General features: G+C 47.1%; 1 protein-coding gene across 1 annotated transcript in view; it reads left to right on the top strand.

Annotated features, from left to right (window-relative positions):
* The first annotated feature begins 1,381 nt into the window (after positions 1-1,381).
* Positions 1,382-26,853, top strand: part of slc25a36a (solute carrier family 25 member 36a) — a 45,494-nt gene continuing 20,022 nt past the window's right edge. The window contains exons 1-3 of the mRNA XM_063219775.1: positions 1,382-2,148; positions 13,218-13,382; positions 20,574-20,651. Of these exons, the coding sequence (XP_063075845.1) occupies positions 2,108-2,148; positions 13,218-13,382; positions 20,574-20,651 (284 nt within the window). The 5' untranslated portion in view covers positions 1,382-2,107. The remainder of the gene's footprint in view (positions 2,149-13,217; positions 13,383-20,573; positions 20,652-26,853) is intronic.

Genomic DNA, 26,853 nt, shown 5'->3' with positions numbered 1-26,853 from the left:
GCTTTTTTGCATCCATTATTCTAAAGTGTTACCGTTTTGTTTAGTTTTTTTGGGGGGGGGTGGGGTTCAATTTTATTAGGACAGGATAGTGAAGAGTAGGACAGGACATTAGTAGGAGAGAGATGGGGAGAGGTCGGCAAAGGACCCGGGCCAGGAATTCGAATCCGGCTCAGCCGCATGGAAGGCCAGTGCCCTACCGGTTGGCCACGGCAAGGCCCATGTGTTGCACAAATTACTGTGTATGCCAATGAGCCTGACATTGTCTATTTGTCATGAAATTGTCATACAGCTGACACATTCATATTGGCCCACAGTCACGTCTTCAGCATAATACGATTCGGCAATGGGACTTTTTTCTGTTGATTGTAGTGTGTGTGTGTGTGTGTGTGTGTGTGTGTGTGTGTGTGTGTGTGTGTGTGTGTGTGTGTGTGTGTGTGTGTGTGTGTGTGTGTGTGTGTGTGTGTGTGTGTGTGTGTGTGTGTGTGCTGACTTGTTCACAGCCTGCCATCTTATCTTTGGTCATAATATCTCTGGCATAGTCATATTGCATGTCATGGACACACTGTCCAGAAAATATTTGTATGTGATTATTTTTTAAAAACATTAACATGCATCTGAGGATAAAATGAGAATTGGGCATGGTTTACATACATGAAAAACTTGTGTTTGGAGACCATAGTGTATTGTGATTTTGCACTATAAACAACTTTTGTATTATTAGTAGTCTTTCCCGGAGAAAAACAATGACAGACAACAGTTAGGCCTATGTTACAACGAACACAGTTAGTATTTTGTTAAAGTTATAAATAATTGCGTGGCGTAATATGAAGTAAAATTTTCTAATCGCTACTTTTCAGTTTGATGGGTAGGCTATCGAAGTGGGTTCACCATTTAAGTTTAAATCCAACATGCCAGCCAGACATGCGCCATTGATTCACTAAATTCAAGTGATGTCTACTTTAAATTAGTAGCCTAAATGAACACGTAGACCTCTTCTTGCTATTCTGAAACATGTTGTCATTATTGTTCATCGTTGGTGCCTTGTTGTGCTTTATGCACTTCCATAGCCTATTTCAGTGGTAGGCTTAGGCTAGCTAGACTAGACCATAGGCCCATAGGGTATGCCTTATCCAAAATAAGTTCTCGTTTCAGACAGCCGGGCTGACCTAATTTGAGCATTTTTATTTTTATTTATTTATATTTTTAAATACATTTTGATATAATGTACTTTTTAAAAATGCAAGGGAAATGTTTCTTTCATGGCAGTTGCATTCTCTGTTTCAGGCACTCTGCCTTTGCTTTTTCGTCAGACCCTGTGCCAGGTCCCAGTTGGCAGCTGCCAACATTGTTTTCAGAAATTCACACAGATTTCAGACATTCAGCTTTGGAGGATTGAACAACTAGCCTCTAATGACACGACAGAGTAGTGAAATCAAAACAACAAGGCATTTAGTCACAAATATTTCAGATTTAACCTTAATCAGCGGCCCATAGGCCTACAAGTAGGTCCTGTGCCATCAGTCCACTCATTTCATCATTCATCAATGCGTGATCATGTGAAGAGAGCATGATCGGGGCGGAGACATGATGACGTCCTACAAGCGTTGGCCAATCACAGGCTCTGTTTTTTGGCTTGTGTTACGACTGTAAATACCGACTTCACTCACTGCTTCATTTTGCACAGCTGCAGCCTCCGGACTGAGCGGACACGACGGAGCCTCACCAACCTGGATTGCCATCTGAATTGACAAACTGTTTGACATTGGACGCGGCACATTTTCTGTTGTCATTGCAGTGAAAAATCCTCATACGCAAACGGGAGGACTACAGAGGACACAAAGATCGCTGCTGTGCCGTTGCTCCGTTAGCCATTTAGTAACCGGCTAGCTAGCTAGCTGTTAGCCAGCGCGCAGCAAGTTAGCCACTTCTGCGCATCAGCTAGCTAGCCAGGGTCTATTTGTAATATTGCGCATAGGGTTGTTTGAAGAAGACATCCACGGTGTTGCAGCCAGGTGCACCCAAGAATCTGACCGTGGTCGGCTGGTGCTTGGTCGGCTCGTCAGCCCATTGCAGTGCCTCCTAACAGCGGGCTAGGATATGAGAAAGAATGAGTCAGAGGGACACCCTGGTTCATCTATTTGCAGGAGGGTGAGTAGTCTAGCTAACGATAATGTTGTCACTTGAAGGAAGTCACTACGTCACAGTCACATCAAAATCTCATAGTAATGTGGTGTGCACTGCACACTTGTTAAACAACTCGAATGTGATGTTGCTTCAGTATTTGTGGGTCCGTGGATTTCTAACCAACACACCCCCTGAAGTGAAGTATTTATTCCTGTCCCTGAGGCCTGGCCTCCTTTGCAGCGTCAGTGCACAGCTCGAGTCACTGCGTCCTCGTTAGGACTGATACATGGTTACCATTGACTGTACTTTGTCGCATATGGATATAGCAGCATGCATTGATCAGTGAAATTGTCCCTGTGCTACAATACTTAGACTAAGTATGAAGATTTTTTCCCAAACAACTGTCCTACAACCATGTCAACATTAGCTTGAAAGCTAGCAAGCTAATGTCAAATAAGACAGTATGGTGCAACAGAGGTTAGCTATCCAGCGGTTTCTTAGCTGGGTCTGATCCTTAGATAACGACGCTTTATGATTGAAGTCAGACTGAATCAAATTGCATGATTCACGTACATAAAGTCTATTTCGAATGCGTTGTGGACAGTAAGTCCAATTACGCAGCGTATCTGTGTTTGGACACATGCGCACATATCACCTGTGCATTGATTGTGGGTTATTCATTGAAAGAAATCTTTATTTGAACACCCGAGGTCTTATTGTGACGTCTCTTCAGCGAAGTGAAGCAGCCTTATCAGGGAAAAAACAGCCACGAATGCACTAACTCACATCTACACCTTTCAAGGTCAAAGGGGTAATCAATCAACCATAATACTGTTCAAATAGAAATACTGATTTTACCACTCAGCTGTAGAGAGAAAGCACAGGTTGAAGGTTACGCTTAGGCCCTGACTTACACATATGCACCGGGACAGTAGCAGAGCCTTCTGTAGTCCAACCCACATTTGTTGCCCTTGACTGCTTTGTAATACACAGGAATTGACCAAACCGTGAATAGGGAGACAAATCAGATATTTATAGCCTAAATCACCTGTAGTAGACGACCAAAATCAAGATCAACGACCCCATACCTGTGTGTTGGCTTAAAATCGCTCACACAAGTCAGTGTTGTGTTTCAGGCTATGGGTACGTCGTCATGTGAAACTCACTGCTGCAAGTTATCAGAAAACCTTGCAGCCTTGTTGCTGAGTGCTGTGAAGTTGGAGAATGTATTTAAACTGAGTTGCTATGAACAGACAGAGCGCTTGCATGTCAAGAAACAGGCCTGTGTGTTTTTATTTATTGTTTTATTTCATTTATTTATTTTGGCGTCTCTTAGTAAGAATGCATGCGCCTTGTTAAGTTTTTTCCTATGTACCGGTACCTTGACGGACCTGCCCACAGTGTACGCTTGAGAGAGGGATAATTTTCAGCCATGACCTCTCCACGTTAGTAGAAACAGCCAGTGCAGTGCATGGCATTGCATTGCATTGCGGCCAGGTAGGCAGTTAGGCTGACGCGGCCACCACATCGCTACCACGGTGACTCCTCAGAGACGAGCATTCTAGAACAGTCTGTGTGTTCTTATTTTCTATACCACAGACCTGTGCTGCAGGAACCAGGACATTCTGCCACGCAGTCTCTCTGAACTTGGCAGGACATAGTTACTTGGCTATTTGAGGACCTTCTAAGTCCATGCACAATAATAAAATGGTTCTAAAATTGTGCTGGCTAGCTGCCTTAGCTCCCCCATTCCAGACTGCATTACTCTTGTCAAAGGTCACCGTGGCCTAATAATGAGGGTTTGTTTATATGTGATAAAGAGTAGCTTAACTTCAGCTACTATCCCCAGATAGAGATCAATCTCAGCTGATAATGCTAGCTGGCAAGCCACTCTTATGTGGGCTGTGCGCTTTGCATTGCTTTACGCTGTAGTTTTTCATTCACAAGGAACCCACTGAATATAGAGTAGAGTAGTAGAGTACTTTGATTAATCCCGAGGGAAATTAAGGTGTCTGATGGCTTACATAGATACAAGACATAGACAAAGACCTAATGCATATTATTGCACATAGAATGGTTGCATCATTTACATGCTTGCTGTTTTGATGTGATGCATCATCTTTTTATCTTTGTGAAATCTTGTACTCTGCTAAATGCTTGTTTTTGCAGCTGATGTTGATGTTTTTAGACCATTGAGGGGCTGAGATGTTTGCAGTCTAACGCCACTATACACTCCAAGCATGTGCAGCATTCTGGCCTGACCTCTCGTGTTACTTGGCTTGGAAAAGTCATCTTCATGTTTATCAGATATAGTACTTCAAATGTTAACATGGTTGTCTCCTCTCGGGTCACTGTCTTCTCATCCCTTTCCATATCTGTAGGGATCCCGGAATATGTCTGTAGTGTAGTACGATGTCATACGTTGCAGTGAAAGAGAGTCTATTTTTGTTGCTTTAATTATATATCTTGAACACTTTTGTCAGCTACAGGTGGGTCATTTCACACACTTTGAGACCGGACCGACACGGATTTTAATAAAACTTAGTGAAGCCTCCTGTATGTGACTTAAATCGACTGGCATAATCAAGGATGGATGTATAGCGTTCTCCCTCGTAAATAAGACATTCTTAGTCTATTTCTCCCATAATAGTAGTGCCAGATTCATGCTGAAAATGCAGTTCAGACTGCAGTTTGACACTAAAAAGGCACAATAAGTTGTATTACAATCTGAGTCGGCCAGGCTCCGAAGTGTCTGATTACACGTGTGATAATGATTCTGGTTGGACAGATGATGAGATGTGCACAGGACAGAACAGGACAGATGTGTTGTTTTCTCTCTCGCTACTGAGGGATTGGGGAGCAGTGCAAATATTTGATTCAAAGCCCGGCCTTAAATAGACCGCTTGTTTTGCCAGCGGATAAGCAAGCAAGCAGGCAGGCAGAACTTGCGGACCCTTTTTTTTTAGCTGCTCCTGCTCCCGGTCAAGGCTGCTCAGCTCAGGTGAAAGTCAAAGGGACTAGTTCAGTGCTTTTTTCAGCGGAGGAGACCTCCTGTTGGACGTGGGAATATTTTTGCAACCCTCCACCCACCGTTGTCTTCTTAGCCTATTTCTAGAAATATTAATGGACAGAAAAATTGCTGAGGAAAATTGTTATATAGTTTGTCCACTAATATTGCTAGAAATCCACCAGACAGCTAGCTAATGCATCTATTAAACATACAAGTGAATACAAGTCCCTTTTGTCCGCGACCCCCCTTCAGTACCTCGGCAACCCCCTATGGGCCCTGACCCCCAGTTTGGGAACTGCTGGACTAGTCAAGGCTGCTCAGCTCAGGTGAAAGTCGAAGGGGACTAGTTGGACCTGGCTCGGTCGAGTCACTGGAGTTTGTGATCGCAGTGCAGTGCCCGTGGCCGGTGTGTTGACAGACAAGCACTAAGCACTTTCCATCCAAACAACAGCCCCGTATGTTCCCCTCAAGCAAAGAGAAATCTGCTAATGATTGGCCAAGTATCGCCATTTTGTGGAAACGGGAGAACTTGCTGAATGTATGTATTTTTTTGGCCACATGCATCCACCCCTCCCACCTCCCCAAACTTTCTTTTTCAGCTTAGCACGTTGTGTAAGTAGGCCTAAGTTACGTCCTATTTTTCTAACCACGTCATGGTTGTCTGTCCATTGCGACCTATGTCGTTTATCCTAAAATCCCAAGAAACAGCTTTGTGGAATTGTGTCCACCCATGCCTATAAGAACTAGTAAGAACTGCCAGTTAGTGGTCGCCTGCAAGTCACTTAAAAACCCCTCAGGTGGTTGCAACTGTAAGAAAACTCCCAACGTTTTCCTTTCTGTATGTGTGTGTCTACAGGGAGAGCAGAGGCTGGGCCTTAGGAGTTGTTTTGCCTCGTTGTGGCGGTGTGCGTTGTGCACATGCTCACTGGAAGGCTTGCCAGTGGTAGCAGTGGCGGCTGCGCTGTTCTGTTCAGTGACAGGGCTGGACTGGCCATCTGGATTAGCGGGCATTTCCCGGTGGGCCCCTCATCCCTCGTAGGCCCCTATTTTCAGAAATGTTAACAAAAAAAATGTGTTTAATCCTTTTACATTTCTGAAAATGGGGGCCCACGAGGGTGCGGGGCCCACCTGTGAGTCAGTTTTGCATCGCTAATTATGAGGGGGTCCCTTAAGCCAAAAGTGCCCGGGCCCTATTTCTCCCCCATGAGGGGTCCTTTTAAGCCAGAAGTTCCCGGGCCCTATTTCTCCCCCATGAGGGGTCCTTTAAGCCTAAAGTGCCCGGGCCCTATCTCTCCCCCATGAGGGGTCCCTTTAAGTCAAAAGTGCCCGGGCCCTATTTCTCCCCCAAGAGGGGTCCCTTTAAACCAAAGGTGCCCGGGCCCCATTTCTCCCCCAGGCCAGTTCAGCCCTGTGCAATGCAGTGCAATGCTGTGGTGGCAACAGCCGCCAGCTAGCCCCCTCTATCTGGGCCAAAGTTCACGGCTGCTAGTATGTGGGTCGGTCTTTTGAAAGGCAGCATATAAATAGACAGATAGGGAGCGGGGGGGGGGTTGGAGGGGGTCGGAGAAGCAACAGGAGGGTTATGGGGTGGTGGGGGGGGGGGGGGGGGCTATCGGTGTGTAGGGGAGAAGGGGGGGGGGTATTGGGAGGGGGCGGGTGGGTTATAACTGCCGTATGAGATTCCACCTCCAGTAGCCTTGTAAACACGTGCGGCACTCATGCACACACACACACACGCACATGCGCACACACACACACACACACACACACACACACACACACACACACACACACACACACACACACACACACACACACACACACACACACACACACACAGCTGTCCCTCCCCTCCCGTCCCTCATTAGTCTTCCCTCTACTGGTGCTGCTGGTGCCTCTGCTCACTGCTCTCTGTTGACTGTTGACTGGCGCTTAGGCCACTTGCCCAGCGGTGCTGCTTTTTACTTTGTGTCATTTTACCTGATTGTGTGTATTGTTACATTGTAATGTCACTGGCACGACACGACCAAGACATAACTAAGTCCACTCCACAAGCACAGTGGCTTTCAGAGTGGAGGCCGGGAAGGGCTGAGGGGCCGGATGGCAAGTTGGAAGAAAAAGTAAAGCAAAACAACATAACAATTGAATTGTTGATTTAATTAATTAAAGATATAAACAATATTCCCATTAGTTAATAACTTTATTATGATAATCTACTGTAGGGCTGCACGATTATGGAAAAAATCATAATCACGATTATTTTGGTCAAAATCATTATCACGATTATTAATCACGATTATTGATTTTTGCAGATTTTTTTGAAAATTATAACAATATGAAATATAACCAAGAATGAATTACATACGGGATGAGCAAAATAAAATGAATTGTAATAATTATGTAAAGGCAATAGCATGAAACTTAAGTGACACCAGCCTGTCAGTATGTTCTGGCTTCAAGGACACTTTCAAAAGTAGGTCACTATTGCCATGATTAAATCACGATTAAAATCATCAGTTAGATTTCACTAATTTATCACGATCTTGATTATTTCTCGATTAATTGTGCAGCCCTAATCTACTGCATCTCTGAACATTACTACTCTTCTTGTTATTTTGTACATCCCAATGGGGCACTGACACACAGACAGAGATTACGGCATTTATAAAACAAAGGAGATACGCACTCCACGCTTCTAAATTAACAATCCGGTGCAACCAGAGGAGGACTAAAACATAAGCATGTCGAAACGTTAGTCTCACTGCACTAAAAAATAAATTACAGAAAATAGACATCCGTGTGGCACCAGATTTTTTTCCCTTTTTGCCTATGGATTATGGCATGACAGGTGTGCTCAGAAAAAATAGTGTGGCACGACCCATGTACTGTAAGTGGGCCCTTGGCTGGACACTACCGGTATATGGAAGGCCCTGTCATGGTAAAGTCTGGGAACCCCCTGCTCTAGCATGACTCATGAGGAACACGCATGTACTGTCAGTTTGAGTGTGTTTGTTGCGTGGAGGTGTGTGGATCTCATCCCAGAGGAACAGGGACAAAATGGGCTTTTTGCACTGAAAGCCAACACCTCTCATTGGTAACTGGCAACAACGCAAAAACAGAGCGTGACACTCGTACCATGTAGCAGGAACGTTTTTTTAGTGAAAACTTTGATCCTGATGTTGCAAGTCTGGTTGAATGAACTTGCATGGTTTACATTTGGGTCATGATGTTTTTTATGGGCTCAGACGTCAGGTGATACTACTACAACAGCTAATGCCTAATATGTTAATTAGTATTTGGTACTTAATGTACTGCAATGAATGTGCTTCTTGGATATCACACTAAAAGCAAGGAAATACCATTTACCGGTAATCCATTCATAATGATTAGTAGTTTTAGCTGTGGTTGCACCACACTGACGTGCTACTACTAAAACATCATTGACCTGTTTGTGCTTTATTAATTTATTTATTAATTTATTTATGCTAATTACCTATACCGTATACATGCATGAATGTAGATTAGGATCTCTGTGATGATCAGAGCTGTGGCGAAGCCTCCCACTGTTTTTGTTTGTTTGTTTTTAGTGGAACACATTTTCATAACACATTTCTAACACATTTTCATAGCAGCACATCAACCACCAATTACTTATTGATTCATGGGCATTAGATGCAGTTGCACCACCTGATGTCTGAGGCTCAAAAAAAATTGTCTTTGACCCCAATATGGTGTTATGGTGGCCAAGCGTGTGTGTGTGTGCTTGCGTGTTCGTGTGGTAAGTACAGAGTTAAGTGTGCAGCTAGGTAAGTTATGGTGCAGATGCTGTGCTAGATGGCGCTAAGGCAAGAGGATTGCTACCAGCTAGAGCAGACCTCACCTGGCTTGGCTGTACCGTCAGGTGTGCTGAACAGCTGCTCAAGGCAGGACAGCAATGCAAAATCACCATTACCCAGGCCCGCCAACAGGGGGGGACAAAGGGGTATGTTGTCCTGGACCCGGGGAGATAAGGGGCCCACAATTAGGTCTCCATTATATTGTATGCATTGGGTAGTAGGGGGCCCTTTCAGATAGCTTTGTCCTGGGCCCAGCTAAACCTGTATGCGGCCAGCGCTGTAAGACCACTTCCACCCAGTACTTGGTAGAGCAGCTAAATCACATCAAGGTGTGAAAGCCTGTGTGTGTGTGTGTGTGTGTGTGCGGGTGTGTGTGTGCTTGTGCGGGTATCTGTGAACGTTTGCAAGTAAGTGTGAGGAAAGGCCCGCTTGCTTGTTCATTCATTTCTGTTGTCTATACAGCAAGTGGGGTGAGCAGGTTCACTGTTCCCACTGTTCCCTGACCTACTTTCCTCTCTCCCCACGTCCTCCTCTGCCAAGACCTATAGCCCCATAACATTAACTGCTCTCTCTCTCCTCTCTCTCTCTCTATCTCTCTCTCTACTCTCTCTCTACTCTCTCCCTCTCTCTCCCTCTCTCTGTGTCTGTCGCTCATTGACATAAGCCGCCATGTGGGTCCTCTCACCCCCTGTAGAGTCATGCAGCATGCGTGAGTAGTTTCCACATGGAAGTGGGTGGTGGTGGTGGTGTCATACATGTGGTAACTTTTACCTTTCTGCTCCATATGTAGACCCACCTACATGTAGGGCACTGGGTTGCTACGTCGGTGACCTGGGTTTGGCCCTGGTGCTCTGCCGACCCTTCCCAGCCTCTCTCACGTTTCCTCTCTCTATCTACTGTCCCGTCACTGATGGCCTAAAAAAGAGCAAAAAGACCTAAAAAGACGCTCATGTACACCCCCCCACCCCCCTCGCTGCCTGCTCCTCTATACCCACGTGGAGGAGGAGGAGGAGGAGGAGGAGGAGGTGGTGGTGTCTTACATGTGTTAAACCTGTAAGACCCACATGTACGGGTGTACCCCCACCCCCTAATGCAGCTGAACTTGCTGTCTGTAGAACCACATGTAGATTGCCCCCACCACCACCCTGGCCCCCCCCCCCCCCCCCCCCCCCCCCCCCCCCCCCCCCATGCAGCTGAACTTGCTGCCTGTAGAACCACATGTAACCCCCCCCCCCACCACCCCCCCACCCCCTAATGCAGCTGAACTTGCTGTCTGTAGAACCACATGTAGATTGCCCCCACCACCACCCCCACCCCCTGCATCTGAACTTGCTGCCTGTAGAACCACATGTACCCCCCCCTCCACCCTCACCCCCCCCTGCAGCCTGCAGCCTGCTCCACAATGTGTACACATGTGAACATGAGCACGTATGGCTGACTCACTCTGACTGTGACCTGTGTAAATAGACTGCCCTACATTCGCATGCGGGACAGGCTTACAGACTCGCAGACTCCTCGTAATAAAAGTTCATATATATGTACGTTAACCCAGATTTCTCTTGGCTCTGACTTGGCAAACAGGGATCTTGTTGTATGTGGTGAGCTGGGGGAGGAACCGGGTACAGCCAGCTCAGCTGCGGTTTTACAAGTTTAGGAGCTGAAAAAAAAGAAAGAAAAATGTCTGCGCACATATATCCTTTTTGTTCTATTAATGGCCAAGCTTTCGGTCAAATGAGGAAAACCATAAAAGAACAAAAAAGGATATGAATGTGCAGACATTTTTTTCTGTAATTTTTCTCAGTCCTTTGATTATGTTTAGCACCTTTTTGTGTGTTTGCGGTGTAATCCATGTGAGTTTGGAGTTGCAAGTTTTGGAGCTAAAATCAAATCACTCACCCCCCACCCCAACCCCACCCTACCTCCTCACCCACCCCACCCCAGCACATTGACACATTTCCCAATATGAGGAGGCCTTAAATGAAGACACTTATGTCTGAATGTGATTAACTTAAGGCTTTTTAACTTTTGTAAGGAGTGCCTTGAAAGTTTACTCTTTACTTTCTCCAACATGACATGACATTTTGGGGTGACCTTACAAACATGTTAATCTGTGGCATGTATAGACGTGAGATGGGGGGTGTGTGTGTGTAGAGTGTGTGGATGGAAATACTATAAGTGCACACACTTATGATAATGACTTTGGAAAGAACCTTAACAGGCCGCTTTAGAATGACAGGCGCGGAGACTCCACTCAAAGCGGATGGTAGATAATTTTTTTTACTAACTTGATATTTTTGTGTGGAAATTCCTTCAGTGCGTTGTGTTACCAGCAATTTGAAGATGCCCCATATTATATTATATTGGCGTAATAATCAATAGCTAACTTACTGGGTCATTGTTTAAAATATCCGCGGCCTAGCTACAGTAGCTGGGGCTGCGATGCTGTGGTGTAGTCGATGGCGATGGGAGGGAGCGAAGTCCTCTGGGGGTGCCTGGCATCATCTAGGCCAGGGGTTCCCAAACTTTTTCCCCTGCGCACCCCCTTGTACATTTCAATGTGGTTCGCGCACCCCCTGAGCGAATATTTTGGTGTGCTGATGGCCGCGCAAGTATAGATTCACTGCTCATTCACTGCATATTAAGCACAGTCGTTTTTGGGGAATCCTCTTTTCCAATAGTCTTGGAATTAAACTACACTTCAGATGGAGCCTTCCAGCATATAATGCCTTCCACCATACTTTTAAAAACTACTTAATGTTCATTAATGCTAGATAAAAACTCACATATCCGCCATTGCTCTATTCAGCTCGCGCACCCCCTTATGGCAGGCCGCGCACCCCCAGGGGTGCATGCACCCCAGTTTGGGAAACCCTGATCTAGGCCACTCGCCGTGTGAGATAAAGCCGCCCGGCTCTTTGGGCCACGCTTGACAGGCATCTTCAGCATTTTTATGATCATAATCGGGGTTAGAAATTAAGTTTTTTTTTTACCATTATGTTTGGCAGGTAAGGTTTAGCATCTACTAGCCAAATTGGCTACACTATCCTGACCTGTAGCATAATTAAGATAATTAACAGTATAATAATAATTAAAATAAATAACATCTCCTTTTCCTTCTCAGATCTCACTGTGGGTGTGATCCTGACGTGTAGTATAGTAATACTCTATCCTACTGTATCCCATAGGCGGGAGCACTGTGGGTGCTATCCTAACCTGTATAATAATTAATATAATAATATAATAATATAATAATAAATAACTTCTCTCCTCAGATGTGGGGGCACTGACCTGTCCTAACATGTAGTAATAATAATAGTAATACTCTACTGTATTCTGGATGTGGGGGCACTGTGAGTGCCATCCTGACCTGTAGCATAATTAATATAATAATATAATAATAAATAAGAGTGAACCTGATGAAGCAACAGCGAAACGCGTTGTTCACCGAATAAAACTACCAGCAAAGAATACCAGTGCGGTGATTCATCCTTCCTTTACTTGGATAATAACTTAAATAACTTCTCTCCTCAGATATGGGGGCACGGTGGATGCCATCCTGACCTGTTAAATAGTAATACTCTACTCTACTGCATTCTAGATGCGGGGGCACTGCGAGTGCCATCCTGACGTGTAGCCTAATGAATATAATAATAATAATAATAATAATAATAATAATAATAATAAATAACTTCTCTCCCCTCCTGTTTCTCCTCCTCAGATGCGGGGGCACGGTGGGTGCCATCCTGAACTAAATAAATGTATTATATATTATTATTATGATGTCTATTCCAGATGCGGGGGCACTGACCCCCACTGACTACATGACCTGTAGCATAATGAATACAATAGATGATAATGTATTAATATGTATTATGATGTGTATTGTAGATGCCAGGGCACGGTGGGTGCTATCCTGACCTTTAGCATAATTAAGATAATAATAATAATAATAATAATAATAATAATAATAATAAATATCTTCTCCTCTCCTCTCCTGATGTGTAGTATAGTTTATATAATACATAATATTAATTATATTATTCTGATGTCTATTCTAGATGCCAGGGCACGGTGGGTGCCATCCTAATGTGTAGCCTAATGAATATAATAATAATAATAATAAATATCTTCTCCTCTCCTCTCCTGTGTCTATTCTAGATGCGGGGGCACGGTGGGTGCCATCCTGACGTGTAGTATAGTTGATATAATACATAATATTAATTATATTATTCTGATGTGTATTCTAGATGCGGGGGCACGGTGGGTGCCATCCTGACGTGTCCGCTGGAGGTGGTGAAGACGCGTCTGCAGTCCTCCTCCATCACCTTCTACGTGTCTGAGGTGCAGCTGAGCGCCGTCAACGGGGCCAGCGTCGCACACACCTCGCCGCCAGGACCCCTACACTGCCTAAAGTGAGTTACACACACACACACACACACCTCGCCCCCCGGACCCCTACACTGCCTAAAGTGAGTTACACACACACACACACACACACACACACACACACACACACACACACACACACACACACACCTCGCCCCCAGGACCCCTACACTGCCTAAAGTGAGTCACACACACACACACACACACACACACACACACACACACACACACACACACACACACACACACACACACACACACACCTCGCCCCCAGGACCCCTGCACTGCCTCAAGTGAGTTACACACACACACACACACACACACACACACACACACACACACACACCTCGCCTCCAGGACCCCTACACTGCCTCAAGTGAGTTACACACACACACACACACACACACACACACACACACACACACACACACACACACACACACACCCCCCTCGCCGCCAGGACCCCTACACTGCCTAAAGTGAGTTACACACACACACACACACACACACACACACACACACACACACACGTCACCCCCAGGACCCCTGCACTGCCTCAAGTGAGTTACACATACACACACGCACACGCACGCACACACACACACACACACACACACACACACACACACACGTCGCCCCCCGGACCCCTACACTGCCTAAAGTGAGTCACACACACACACACACACACACACACACCTCGCCCCCAGGACCCCTACACTGCCTAAAATGAGTTACACACACACACACACACACACACACACACACACACACACACACACACCTCGCCCCCAGGACCCCTGCACTGCCTCAAGTGAGTTACACATACACACACGCACACGCACGCTCGCTTGCTGTGTGTATTTAGAAGCCTGTATGCATCAATTATTGTCTGGCCTGACTGCGTTTATCTTGTGACTCTGGTAGTGAACAGGCCTTATCATGCATATGCTCTCTCACTCTCTCTCTCTCTCTCTCTCTCTCTCTGTCTCTGTCTGTCTCTCTCTCTCTCTCTCTCTCTCTCTCTCTCTCTCTCTCTCTCTCTCTCTCTCTCTGTCTGTCTGTCCTACATGCACACTGCTACTACTTACTCACTGTCTGTACTCGATGTGCATTGCTAATTTAGCCCTGCTGATAGCCATGCTATGATATTATTGTGATAAGCCTCTTACTTGTATGCCATGTGGAAGTTTATTGTAGTGCAGTGCCATGGAGTTCTCATCCAAAGTCCCTCTAGCTCAGAGTTCAATGAACCAAGAGTTGGTACAAAACACACACACTCACACGCGTGTGCATACACACACACACACACACGCGTGCACGCACAGGCACAGGCACACGCACACGCACACATGCATGCACGCGGACACGCACACGCACACGCACACACACACTCGCGCACACACACACACACACACACACACACACACACACACACACACACACACACACACACACACACACACACACAGAGTTTATTTGTTTCTGTGTGTCTGAACTGAAAACTGGTGGTTTTATTGGGAAATGTAGGCCTTTCCCTTGCCAGCAGTTTTTGCTTGCATCTGATATTACTTTGATCTCATACAAAAAAAACCCCTTGACCTACATATTTTGCCAATTTCAGTAAACTTATATTAAGCGTCTGTCGTCAGACTAATAGCTCCACGTTTTGCATATGCAGTCTGGTCCCCCATTACCATTACACCCCCCGTGTTCTCCCCTGTTATTACTGGTGAACTAGGTCACTCGGGGAGCCCTGATAGTCTTTATCTCTTGGCATTGAGCTGGCCTTGATATATCATCCACCTTGCTGATCACGCGGCTGCTGCTGCCTGGCTAAGGCTATGGTGCTGCTGGCTACATGACCTCTGGTAGTTCTGGATAAGGGTGCGCACATCCAAAAACACCTTTTGCAGCTGCCAGACAAGAGTCAAACAGTTAGAGGAGGTAGGTCTGCACACTGCCAATAAGCTCCAAATATTAAACTGTTATTATTTAAAAAGCAACATTTTGATCACCCTGGATCTTCATCAGGCATTTATTTATTTATTTATTATTATTATTGTTATTATTATTATTATTATTATTATTATTATTGCTAATTATATTTATTCATTATTATTGTTATTTATTATTTAAATGTCTTAATATTTATTATTATTATTATTATTATTTCTTATTGGCCGTGCACAGACCTACCTCCAACTACATGATCTCTGATGCCAGTCCCCCCAGTTAGCATTCTGCCAGCCTTGCCCAAAACCTCTTGGCTGCACTTGACACTTGGCCGCGCTGGTGTTGTGTGGTGTTGGTGACACCCCAGGCATGTGTTTTTGCTCTGATGGCTTTTTCTGGATGCGCGGGCCTGGCTTGTGCTGGCCAGTGCTTTGGTCAGGGCCGGATTAAGGCACAGGTTAGTTATGGCTGCAGCCTAGGGGCCCCCCTATAGGCAACCTGTAGTCATAGGGGCCCCAGACCATCGTAATTCGGCCCTGAGGGGGGGCCACAACAACCTGTTAGCCTAGGGCCCCCCCAGGCCGTTTTAATGTGGCCCTGTCTCTGCTATCCAGGAGATGAGATGAGATGAGTGGGCTATGTCCTGGCATGGCCTGGCCTGTTGGAGAGAGAAGTGGGTTAATACCTCTCGTGGTTCTGGAGGCAGGCAGGCAGGGTTCAGGAACCGGTTCTGAGCTGCTGGGCTCACTCGGGCGGTCGTTTGGTCGGTCGGCGAAGCCAAGATTTGAAATCTCACACCGGTCCGCTACTGCAGTCACTCTTCCTGGCCGTGCTGCACTCTGATTGGCCAGAGCCTCCCACCACCCACTGCTGCCCTTGGCTAGATTTTTTGTTTTAGTTTTTTTTCTCAACAGTTTTTTTTTTCTTCGACTATGTAGCCAAGAAAATAAATATCACAACCCCATTTCCCCTCAGCACGGTAGTGGATTTATGAGACACATAGGGCAGGGCCTGGACTCTCTCTCTCTCTCTCTCTCTCCCTCCGTCTTTCTCTCTTTCTCTCTCTCTCTCCCTCCGTCTTTCTCTCTTTCTCTCTCTCTATCTGTCTCTCTCTCTCTCTCTCTCTCTCTCTCTCTCTCTCTCTCTCTCTCTCTCTCTCTCTCTCTCTCTCTCTCTCTCTCTCTTTCTCTTTCTGTCTCTATCTCTCTCTCTCCGCTTCTCTATTCTTCTCTCACCATCACTGTGTCTCTTTCTTTGTTGTTCTCTTTCTCTGCCTCTCTTCTTTCTCTGTTTCTTTGCTTTTCTCCTCTTCTATGTTTCTCTCTCTTTCTCATTCTCACCCTCTTCTCTGTGTCCCTCTCTCTTTCTCTCTCTCCTCTCCCCGTCCTCTCTTTCGTACTCCTCTGTCTGTCTCACTTTCTCTGTCCTCTCTGTATCCCTCTCTCTTTCTCTCTCTCCACTCTATATCCCTCTCTCTTTCTCTACTCTCTATCTCCCTCCCTCTTTCTATCTCCTCTCTGTATCCCTCTCTTTCTCTCTCTCCTCTCTGTCCCCCTCTTTCGCTCTCTCCTCTCTGTATCCCTCTCTCTCTCTCTCGCTCTCTCTCTCTCTCTCTCTCTCTCTCTCTCTCTCTCTCTCTCTCTCTCTCTCTCTCTCCTGTGCGTGTCTTTCTCTCTGTCCCTCTCTCTTTCTCTCTCTCCTCTCTATGTCCATTTCTCTTTCTCTTTCTCTCCCTCCTCTCCTCTGTCTGTGAGTTCGGCATGGCCTAGCATTAGTAGATTCCTGGTGTGCCAGTCAGTCAGGGCTCGACAGTGACCGTGACAATGACAGTGACAAAGGTAAATTGCATAAGTGGGCTCAGCCAGGCTGTGGCATAATAATAATGCTACTGCTGCTGGCTACTGTCCTGATGCTGCTGGCACTGTCCTGGGGTGAAATATGGGGCTGCCATGAGGATGGAATGATCACGGCTCACATAGAGGACGTGACACTTAAGGGCAGCTGCTGTCACTGAACAGGGCCACTCCACTCCACTTCACCGACCCACAGCGCTCCCTAGACCAGGGATGGGGAACCTATTTTGAACAAATGCCCCCTGGACCTCATCATGGGCTTCCCAATGCCCCCTTGACCTTATCATAAAGCCTGCTACACCCCCCCCTCCCCCAATTAATATTGAAAATAGAGTAATGCCCCCTCTCCCCAATGGTAACTTACACCAAGGGTGGGAAACCTTTTTCATTTGAGGGGCCAAATTTTCTGAAGTCCTTCAAGGGCCGTGTACTATGGACTATGAACACAAACCAGGGTACTGCACTGAAGTCTTAAGGCCTGTATTGAAGGCGGCCACCTTCACAACAGACCCACCTTCACTAGGTCCCCTGAAAATATAACTTGCTTGTACTAAACATGTAATATCTAAGATTTCTTTACAAAACATGTCGCATTTCATGTGAAACTGCATACCGCTCACAAACGGCTCTCGAAACATAAGTTCCTCATCCATGGTTCAGACCTTCCCCCTCCCCCACCCGCCTAGTCTATCCCCACATGCTGTAGGTGGCAGCAAAACAAGCCAAGGTCACGGGAATGAACTTGACACAAAGTTACCAAACAAACAGTAAGACGATGTTATAAAAGCTCGCTATTCTTTCAGTTCAGATGAAAACCAAGCCTAATACTTAAGCCGGTTTTGAAGAATGTTGTGGCCGTGTTTTGATTTGCATTTCTGCTGCTGCTGCTGCTGCTGTGGCTGCTGCGGTGATCCTCCATGAGTGTGTTTTTTTGCGGGGTTGCCAGATGAGGCTGATGATTTCCAGCGCAAAACGTGCTCAAACCTCACCTGAAAACACTAAATCCCCCAATTTCAACAACATTGTATTTATATAACATTCTATATTTCTATGGCCACAAATCTGCATGGAAAAGCCGCCCAAATGCCCAATTTTTTTTTTACCCATTCTAACCTGCAGGCAGTCATCCTTAGTAGCCCATTCTGGCAACACAGTTTTTTGCTGAGTTAAGGGGGTGTGGCAGCCAGCAAGCCGAGTAGAGTGATTCACTGTGTTCAGCTCCCCACAACACACACACACACACACACACACACACACACACACACACACACACACACACATATGCTTGCGGGAAAGACGAGAAGAGCAAAGACTGCATTATATTGCATACCAACCACCCCCACCCCCCCACCCCTCTCACTCACACATATACACACACTCACACACACTATCACACACTCCAAGCAGTGACATGAGAAAGTGGGTCAGCCTTGAGGGGCGGGGCCAGCGTGGTGAGGAGGAGTATCCCTGTTCTCCTCAGAAGGCAGGCAGGGCAGAGTGAGCCTGCAACTGGAGAGAAAACACAGTACTAGGCTTTAGGCATTACAGAACTCTGTGTGTGTGTGTGTGTGTGTGTGTGTGTGTGTGTGTGTGTGTGTGTGTGTGTGTGTGTGTGTGTGTGTGTGTGTGTGTGTGTGTGTCTGTGTGTGTCTGTGTGTGTGTCTGTGTGTGTCTGTGTGTGTGTCTGTGTGTCTGTGTGTGTGTGTCAATATGCACATGTGTGCATGTTCATACATGCATCTCTTGGCGTGTATGTATGTGCTTGCCTTGCACACATCCATCCATCCATACATTTGTGTTTGTACGTGCAATGTATACAGTAATGTATACTAACTACGTAAGCTACTTTTGTGTTTGCAATGAAATTCCCTGTCTGCTAACATTCCCCAAGTTGCTAACTGGCTAACAACTAGGCTTTCGAGAAACGCACACCAGATCAGGACTACAGTCTGTTGCAGGACACATGTTAACTCGGGTGCTTGTTAGTTATGTATTTATCTATTTATCTATTTTGGGACTAGCATGATGACCTGCTGGCATGGCATGGGAGTGTTATCAGCTTCAGGAGCACTCGGCATGCTGTATTCCCTGGTCAGGTTAGGGCACCCTGACCTCACAAACCATGTTGCCAGGTTGGGCGGTTTCCAGTAGGGGGGAGGGGGGCCCCAGGCCATGTTACTCCTGCCCATGGGGACCATGTTGCCAGATTGGGCAGTTTCCAGTAGGGGGGGGGCCATGTTACTCCTGCCCTGGGGACCATGTTGCCAGATTGGGCAGTTTCCAGTAGGGGGGAGGGGGGCCCCAGGCCATGTTACTCCGGCCCATGGGGGGACCGTGTTGCCAGATTGGGCAGTTTCCAGTAGGGGGGGGGCCCCAGGCCATGTTANTCTGGCCCTGGGCACCGTGTTGCCAGATTGGGCAGTTTCCAGTAGGGGGGGGGGCCCAGGCCATGTTACTCCTGCCCTGGTTACTGTGTTGCCAGATTGGGCAGTTTTCAGTAAGGGAGGGGGCAGTCCATGTTACTCCTGCCCTGGTGACCATGTTGCCAGATTGGGCGGTTTCCAGTAGGGGGGGGGCAGGCCATGTTACTCCTGCCCTGTGGACCGTGTTGCCAGATTGGGCGGTTTCCAGTAGGGGGGCCCAGGCTCTGTTACTCCTGCCCTGGTGACCATGTTGCCAGATTGGGCGGTTTCCAGTAGGGGGGGGGCAGTCCATGTTACTCCTGCCCTGGTGACCATGTTGCCAGATTGGGCGGTTTCCAGTAGGGGGGGGGCAGGCCATGTTACTCCGGCCCATGGGGGGAACTATCTGCAGGATATGAAGCTAATGTGCGCTAGTGCTCATATTAAATCTGGTGCGTGAGCAATACAATGGCAAAGGGAATTTGATCTGGAGTCCTTTTTCGTTGCATTTTTTTTGTTATTTGTTTTAATTTAAAGCTATCCCTTAAAATAAACATCTACACCGTCGATACCTTGGATGTTCACATCTTGAACTCTTTTGCAAAAACACACTGTACTGCTGACTGTCTTGTTGCTGTATAATATAACAGACAATCTTAATCACATGAACATGGTAATGGATATCTGTAACCTTGTTTTCTCCATTTTCCCCTGCCGTTCCCTCTGTCCTTCCCTTTCCCTCTCCCTCTCTCTCTCCTTCCCTTCCCCCCTCTCTCTCCTTCGCTTTCTCTTTCTCTCTCTCTCCCTCTCCTCGTCCCCCCCTCTCTCTTTCCCTTTCTCTTTCTCCTTCCCTTTCCTCTACTCTCCCTCTCTCTCTCCTTCCCTTTCTCTCTCTCTCTCTCTCTCTCTCTCTCTCTCTCTCTCTCTCTCTCTCTCTCTCTCTTTCTTTCTTTCTTTCTTTCTTTCTTTCTTTCTTTCTTTCTCTCTCTCTCTTTCTCTCTCTCCTCAGGTTAATATTGCAGAAAGAAGGTCCTCGATCTCTCTTCAGAGGGCTGGGTCCCAACCTCGTTGGCGTGGCTCCCTCCAGGTATACTATTCAGATCCTTTATCGTTTTACACTAACATTACATTCATATACAATACATTACTTTATCTTTACACTACATTACATTACACTACACTACATTCATATACAATACATTACTTTATCTTTACACTACATTACATTACACTACACTACATTCATATACAATACATTACTTTGTCTTTACACTACATTGCATTGCACTAACATTACATTCATATACATTACATTACATTCATACACAATACATTACTTTATCTTTACACTACCTTATGTTACATTCAGGGCTATAAATTAACTTTTTCTGTCACTAGCCAATTTGGCTAGTAGATATTAAATCGTACCAGCCGCATCTGCACTCTCTTGCAGTCAGAGTGGCCAGTAGGTTTTCTTTTCTACCAACTAAACTTGAGTTTTCACCAGCATTTGCCCGGTTGGCATTAGGCAGTTGGTAGTTGGCATTTGGCATTTGCCCAGTTGGCATTTGGCCGGTTAGTTTAGAGCCCTGATTACATTACACTTAACTGACGCTTTTATCCAAAGCGACTCTCAGTTATTTGCAGGGTATTGGTGACATTCCCTGGAGAGGTATGTATGGGGTAAGGTGCCTTTCTCAAGGGCACTGCAGTGTGGTAGGAAATGGCAGAGTGGGATTCAAACCTGCAACTGTCTTATCTAAAATCTATCTTCTTAAATTATTAGGCCATTGCCGTCTTCTTTTCTCGCTACACCACGCGCTCCCCCCAGTTTGGGAACCAGTGTCCCGAGGGAACAAGCACACACACGCACACACACACACACACACACACACACACACACACACACACACACACACACACACACACACACACACACACACACACACACACACACACACACACACACACACGCCCACGCCCCCCCACACACACACACACACACACACAGACACACACACACACGCCCCCACACACACACACACACACACACACACACACACACACACACACACACACACACACACACACACACACACACACACACACACACACACACACACACACACACACATATAAATCAGACAGTCACAAAGGACTTAAGTGGCCACACGAGTTGCAGTTATGGAAGGTACTTAGCGCAAGTATCAGAGTTCAAGAGAGTCCTTGTGCACAAGCCCTCAGTAACACAGGTGCAGGTGTGACTGAGGCAGGAAAAGATTTTATGTAATGAACAAGAAACGGCACGATCAATGCCTTCCTTTGAGCATTGATCCTAACAACCAATTTTTTTTTTTCTGAGCTCAAGAAGCCCTCAGCAACAGAGGTGCAGGTGTGACGGTAGGGGCACATAGGAGGCGAAGCACGCGAAGCGAAGAGAGGCGAAATCCAACCGTCATCAGGTCGTCACGGCGAATCAAATGGAATGGAACAGTTATGTTGTTGATTTGATTGGGCCGTGGCAGGCGAATTCGCTCCTCATTTGCATAACATTAAACTTTCTTTAATAATTTCGCTTCGCTTCGCTCCTGTTCGCTTGCTGTCGCTTGCCATCGCTTGCCTTCGCCTCTCTCATAGGAATGAATGGCAAAGTTCGCAAATTCGCGTGTATGTGTCCCTACCGTGAGGCAGGAAAACTCCATCAAAGATGAAAGTTCAAAAAAACACGGCACACTGTGCTTGCTGTTCTTTTTCCAAGAAATAAATAAGAAAAAAAGAACAGTAAAGCAGTGTGTGATTTCTGAACTTTTGTACTTTAGCCCAAAAGTACTTTAGCCCAGCCAGCGGTCTCCCAAGCTTCTGTACTCTCTCAGGTGCTGTTTCCACGTAGCTGGATGTTTTTATATGCGGATATTTTTTTCTCCTGTTTGTATTGGTTTCGCATTGGTTTTGGCCTTCCCTTTCCATGTAGCAGATATTTAAAATCCAGGTGTAAAAAGCAGGAGAAAAAAAATATCCTATTTAGGGGGCTGAAACGCATTTGTTACAATGGAGGATTTATTTTTATCCACATGTTGCGTTTACACCTAAACAGGAGAAAAAAATACCCTGCTAAAAAAATATCCTGCTACGTGGAAACAGCACCTAAGGTCTGCACCGCACTGCTCCGCTACGCTCCGGTGAGCACTCCATTCCATTGCGGTGCGGCAAATTAGGCCAAAGTGACATTTTTCACAACCTTGACACTGACCGCGTCATTTAGGGGGGGAAATAACAGCTTGAGAGTGTTTCCACAGTGTCTGGCTGTGTTAACAAATTAGGGGGGTTGTACCTGGTAGGAAATGTAGCCACCCCACCACCCCTCTACCCCGACCCAACGCTGGTGTTTGCCTCCAAATGTCACTACAGCCCATTAGGCTGAGAGGGTAATGCTGGTGCAGGGCCAGTGATGACAGCTATGACTGGGCCCTAGGACAAAGTCATCTGAAAGGCCCCCCACCCACCCAATTCAGACGTTACAGGAGACTGTTCAGCAATCCAAAGGTTGCGGGTTCGAGCCCCGCTCTGCCCGACCGACCCCATCAATGTGCAAGGCCACTGACGACAGATATGGCTGGGCCCTAAGACAGTCATCTGAATGCCCCCCCAAGCATTACTACGTAATGATAAGGACCCAATTATGGGCCCCCCTCACTCTCTGGGCCCGGGTAACTGACCCCTTTTTCCCTCATCCTGTCAGCTTCCCTTGGTAGGCGTGTATGCACATGGCGTGACGCACTGTAGCAACAGTGTTGTTGGGGTGTGCGCGTGGGGTGTGTGTGTGCTGTATAAACACGGCTCGATGTGTTTGTGAGGGACGCTTCAACCCATGTGTTACACACACACACACACACACACACACACACACACACACACACACACACACACACACACACACACACACACACACACACACACACACACACACACACACACACACACACACACACACACACACACACACACCTACCTGCTCCCGTCTCCCCTTGCCCCTCTAATACTAATGCGTCTAGCGGCCGCCCTGCCCGGCTCTCAGCTCTCATGAGGCGTGATGTAACTGGAATAAGGGGCACAGAGATGGAAACACTGGCCTGTTGTTCACCAGGATGTTACACACACACACACACACACTATACATTACAGTACACACACACACACACACACACACACACACTACACACACACTACACACACACACAACTGTCAAGGAGATTCGGATAGAGCAGGTAATTTGCTGAGTCGCTGTTATGTCCGCTCATCAAGGTGCGTGTGTGTGTGTGTGTGTGTGTGTGTGTGTGTGTGTGTGTGTGTGTGTGTGTGTGTGTGTGTGTGTGTGTGTGTGTGTGTGTGTGTGTGTGTGTGTGTGTGTGTGTAGTGTGTGTGTAGTGTGTGTGTGTAGTGTGTGTGTAGTGTGTGTGTAGTGTGCGTGTGCGTGTGTGTGTGTGTGAGTGAGAGTCATATTTATATTTGTACCAAAGTGTAGGAAAGAACAGATCATGGTCATTGTGGTTGGCCAAGAGACAAGTGTGTGTGTGCGTGTGTTTCTCTCTTGTGTGAGAGTGTGCCAAGTGAGTGTGCCAGTGATTGCTTCTCCGGAAAGTGTATGTGTGTGTAAGCGTGTGCTTGCATCTTTTTCTTTAATACTGTCCCCTGCTTAGTGTACATCCTGCCGAGATTTGCCCCCGCTTCCTCATGGAAGAGAAGATCAAAGAGGAAAGAGGGAAAGGGAGAGAGACAGATGACGGAGTGAGAGAGAGAGAGAGATGACAGAGAGAGGGAGAAATGATGATATTACAGAGAGAGAGAGAGAGAGAGATGAGAGAGAGAGAGAGAGAGAGAGAGAGAGAGAGAGAGAGAGAGAGAGAGAGAGAGAGAGAGAGAGAGAGAGAGAGAGAGAGAGAGAGAGAGAGAGAGAGAGAGAGAGAGAGAGAGAGAGAGAGAGAGAGGCTTTATTTTCCTCCTTCCTTTTTCTCCCACAAGTCCTTGCTGTGTACCCTGGCGTCCCCTGTGGTATTGCGTAATCCAACATCACAGCAGTCTGACCTCTGCATGGTAATCCCCCCCTCCCAATCAGCTCTACTCAATACTACTACTGCTACTACTACCACCAGCAGAGCTTTAAACACCAGCCCCCCAACCAAATGCTGGTGAAAATTCACTTTGGCTGGTAGAAAAGAAAACTTACAAGCCGCCACATTCCACATTCTACAGATTGGAATGTTTCTTTTTTATACCTTTATTTGTTAAGACTTATTTGTTGAGGTTAAGATGGTGACAGAAAGCGAGTGGGAGAGAGAGATGGGGAAGGATCGGGAAATGCCCCCTGGCCAGAATCGTACCCGGGTCCCCGGCGTGACAGTGAGTTTGAGCCACGGCAGGGCCAGATTAGAATGTTTCTATAGAATGTTCATCATCATTCTCAACAGCAGTAGCCTGATGGTGACTGAGCTCTAGTAGCTGTGCTGCTGTGACGTGGTAGGTAGACGGGCCAATCTTAAGAAGATGCTACTCGCTACGCAGGACCAGATTGGAATGTTTCTATAGAATGTTCAGCATCATTCTCAACAGCAGTGCCGATCTTGCCTGAGCTCTAGCTGTGCTGCTGTGACGTGGTAGGTAGACAGGCCAATCTTAAGAAGATGCTCCTCGCTACGCAGTAGGCAGGCAGCCTGCTCATGCCCTCATGAGTCATGCTGGGAATAAATAGTGTGCACTGCACTGCTGGCTTCTTGCATAACACTGTCTAGTCTGGTCTGGTCTGTGTGCTCTGCACAACACACTGACAGCCCCCGGAGTCAAAGGGTCATTGGCATACTAGGATGGCGAAGCACGGCTAATGTCAGTGGCATACTAGGATGGTGAAGTATGTCATTGGCATTCTAGGATGGCGAAATATGACATTGGCATACTAGGATGGTAAGGCGTGGCTAATGTCATTGGCATACTAAGATGGCGAAGCGCGGCTAATGTCATTGGCATACTAGGATGGTGAAGCGTAGCTAATGTCATTGGCATACTAGGATGGCGAAGCGTGCCTATTGTCATTGGCATACTAAGATGGCGAAGCGCTGCTAATGTCATTGGCATACTAAGATGGCGAAGCGCGGCTAATGTCATTGGCATACTAGGATGGTAAGGCGTGGCTAATGTCATTGGCATACTAGGATGGCGTAGCGTGGCTAATGCACGGTGCTGTGCGGACTCTCTGCATTCTCCGGCCGCTTCTCTGTGCTGCTACTCATGCTCCCTTATTAGCTGATAGAGGCTGAGTCAGGAGTCAGGAGTCAGGTGCAGCTGGGCATGAGTGATGGTACTATTGCAATGCACCAGCTCTGTCTCTCACTTGCAGAAACTGAGAAACTGTGTGTGTGTGTGTGTGTGTGTGTGTGTGTGTGTGTGTGTGTGTGTGTGTGTGTGTACACCGACGGTGCTCAGGGGTGTCTTGTCTAGCTGTTTTGCTGTCTTTGTCAGACTGTGTGTGTGTCTGTGTGTGTGTGTCTCACACTTTCACGGCCCAGTGGACCCCTCTGGTCCTCATTACCCACACACTGATCTGCTGCTCCCAAGACGCTCTCTCCTCTCCTCCCCTCTCCTCTCCTCTCCTCTCCTCTCCTCTGCTCCTCTCCTCTCCTCCCCTCCTCCCCTCTCCTCTCCTCTCCTCTCCTCTCCACTCCTCTCCTCTTTTGCTCCTCTCCTCTTCTGCTCCTCTCCTCTCCTCTCCCTGCTCTCCTCTTCTCTCCTCTCTCCGCTCCTTTCCGCTCCTCTTCTGCTCCTCTCCTCTCCTGCTCCTCTCTTCTCTCCATCTCCTCTCCTCTCCTCTCCTCTCCTCATCTCCTCTCCTCTCCATATCTCCTCTCCTCTCCCTGCTCCTCTCTCCTCTCTTCTCCCCCTTTCCTCTCCTCCCCTCTCCTGATCCTCTCCTCTCTCTCCTCTCCTCTCCTCTCCTCTCTTCTGCTCCTCTCCTCTCTCCTCTCTCCTCTCCTCTGCTCCTCTCCTCTCCTCTCTTCTGCTCCTCTCCTCTCTCCTCTCTCCTCTCCTCTGCTCCTCTCCTCCCCTCTCCTCTCCTCTCCTCTCCTCTCCTCCTCTCCTCTCCTCTCTTCTGCTCCTCTCCTCTCCTCTCCTCTCTTCTGCTCCTCTCCTCTCTCCTCTCTCCTCTCCTCTCCTCTCCTCTCCTCTCCTCTTCTGCTCCTCTCCTCTCCTCTCCGCTCCTCTCCGCTCCTCTTCTGCTCCTCTCCTCTCCTGCTCCTCTC

Source organism: Engraulis encrasicolus, chromosome 16, assembly GCF_034702125.1.
Source record: "Engraulis encrasicolus isolate BLACKSEA-1 chromosome 16, IST_EnEncr_1.0, whole genome shotgun sequence".
Lineage (NCBI taxonomy): Eukaryota > Metazoa > Chordata > Actinopteri > Clupeiformes > Engraulidae > Engraulis > Engraulis encrasicolus.
This window is presented reverse-complemented; position numbering and strand designations above follow the sequence as displayed.